Source organism: Apium graveolens, unplaced genomic scaffold, assembly GCF_009905375.1.
Source record: "Apium graveolens cultivar Ventura unplaced genomic scaffold, ASM990537v1 ctg8127, whole genome shotgun sequence".
Taxonomy (NCBI): domain Eukaryota; kingdom Viridiplantae; phylum Streptophyta; class Magnoliopsida; order Apiales; family Apiaceae; genus Apium; species Apium graveolens.
In genome coordinates this window covers 80,419-82,774 of record NW_027420908.1, presented here as the reverse complement: position 1 = coordinate 82,774, position 2,356 = coordinate 80,419, and the positions used below count along the sequence as shown (strand labels likewise).

The 2,356-nt window shown below is 43.5% G+C and overlaps 1 protein-coding gene across 1 annotated transcript; it reads left to right on the top strand.

Annotated features, from left to right (window-relative positions):
* Window positions 1-1,128: 1,128 nt before the first annotated feature.
* On the top strand, window positions 1,129-1,830 carry LOC141704682 (uncharacterized). The gene has a single exon (XM_074507880.1). The coding sequence runs from the start codon at window positions 1,129-1,131 to the stop codon at window positions 1,828-1,830; it is 702 nt and encodes a 233-aa protein (XP_074363981.1).
* Window positions 1,831-2,356: the final 526 nt, after the last annotated feature.

Here is a 2,356-nt window from a genome sequence, read left to right as displayed (position 1 = left end):
TAATCATTATACATATTATTTTGGTGGGCTTGTTGCTCACCCTTGCTTTCTTCTTTTATCACATAACAACAGATAGAAAAGATGAACATGACCAAACTCTCAATTCGCGAGCGGATAGGAAACGTTCCACAGTTTCCTATAGGCGTTGATGTCGCTGTAGCTGAGGTAGGAACTACCAATAGGCTAGGCTTTCAACTTTTGATGTACCAGACTTATGTATCTTTATCAATTGTAATAATGGCAAAGAAATGTAAATCTATTCAGAAACCCTTTTAAGGTGTAATGGCATATAATTTTTGGAATAAAATGACTCGTGTTATTTTTTTTGATATTCATCTCTGAGACTATAACTTGTGGTGTGTGTGTTTATTGTGGGGTCACAGTACAGAGTAGTTGATTGTTTATTAAGATTGGGTGTTATTAAGGAAAATGGAACTCGTGACAACCCGGATCCCCGACCCCGGATTTGGGGGTGTTACAGCGGGGCATGCATTGCTGAGTTTTATGGATGCATACTCCGGTTACAATCAAATTTCGATGTATGGCCCTGATCAAGAACATACATCCTTCATTACTAACAGGGGGTTATACTGTTACATAGGAATGCCGTTTGGTTTGATTAACGCGGGCGCAACCTATCAGCGGTTGGTAAACATGATGTTCAAGAATCAAATCGGGAGAACCATGAAAGTGTATGTGGATGATATGCTGATAAAGTCCAAGGTGGCGAATGACCACATCAAGCACTTGATGGAAATGTTTAACATTCTAAGGAGGTTTCGCATGAAATTAAACCCGCAAAAATGTGTGTTCGGCGTGGAGTCGGGCAAGTTTCTCGGGTACATTGTCAACCATAGGGGAATTGAGGCCAACCCCGCAAAGATCAAGGCATTGTTGGATATGAAGTCACCCACCAATGTGAAGCAGGTGCAGAGTTTGACTGGGAGGATTGCCGCGTTAAATCGATTTGTCTCCAAGTCATCCGATAGATGCAAGGAATTTTTCAAGGCGATTAAGTTAGCAGGGAAAGACTTTGTATGAACATCAGAATGTGAAGAGGCTTTCAAAATAATCAAGGAGCAACTAGGAAACCCTCCCATGCTGTCAAAACTGTTAGATGGAGAATCTATGGTACTGTACCTCGCAGTGTCTGAATATTCAATCAGTGCGGTTCTGGTGAGAGAGGAAGATGAACAACAGTCACCAGTGTACTACGTGAGCAAGTGGTTGTATGACGCTGAAACTTGCTACACAAGCATGGAGAAATTGGTTTACGCCCTGATGTTTGCATCAAGAAAATTGCAGCCGTATTTCCAAGCCCATAGAATTGAAGTCCGTACAGCATACCCGCTACGGCAGGTCCTTCATAAACCAGAGTCATCAGGAAGAATGCTAAAGTGGGCTGTGGAGTTGGGACAGTTTGATTTGGAATATGTGCCCCAGACAGCGATTAAAGGGCAAGCCTTAGCTGATTTCTTGTTGGAATTTGATTCTGAAGTTGATGACAAAGCTTTAGTGACACTGCGTCCTACTCATATGGAGGAGTCTGTGGAGGAGTTTCCACATCCCTGGTGGGTTTTGCATGTGGATGGGGCAGTTAACAATGGAGGTGCAGGTATAGTACTTGTGTCTCCCGAAGGCCATCATCTGATGAGCGCAATTTATTTCAAGTTTTATACAATGAATAATGATACGGAGTATGAAGCGTTGATTAATGGCCTGAAGATTGCTTTGGAAATGGGGGTGCGAAACCTAATTGCAAGAAGTGACTCAGAGCTGGTGGTGAATCAGTTGAACGGGGGATTTCAAGCGCGAGGCCCGCGAGCATAATTATACTTGAGATGTACACAGCGCCTGATTGGAATGTTCAAAGAAGTTAGGTTGGAATGTGTTCCGCGGGAGAAGAACAGTAACGCGGATGCTCTGGAAAAAATGGGGTCGCAACAAGAGGCTGTGTTGTTAGGATTCATCCCTCTTGAAATCCAGGAGATTCCTAGTATCCTAGAGATAGAAACTATGCAAGTGGATGAGGCTCCCAAGGAAACATGGATGATGCCCATTCTGGCTTACATTCGCGAGGGAACACTCCCCGAGGATAAGTTTAAGGCTCGTTGACTCCGCTATCAGGCTGCAAGGTATGTGATATACGACGAAGTTCTATACAAGAGAGGGTTCAATCAACCTCTGCTTAGATATGTCGAAGAAGAAGAAGGAAATTACATCTTAAGAGAAGTACATGAAGGAATCTGTGGCAATCACTCGGGGGGTAGCTCGTTGGCAATGAAAGTTTTGCGCCAAGGGTATTATTGGCCTACGATGAAAGAGGATGCTACAAACTTTGTCAGGGCTTGCGATC

What these genes read in the sequence shown, in the direction of transcription:
- LOC141704682 (XM_074507880.1), top strand. Translation starts at nt 1,129, where the DNA reads ATGGTACTGTACCTCGCAGTGTCTGAATATTCAATCAGTGCGGTTCTG.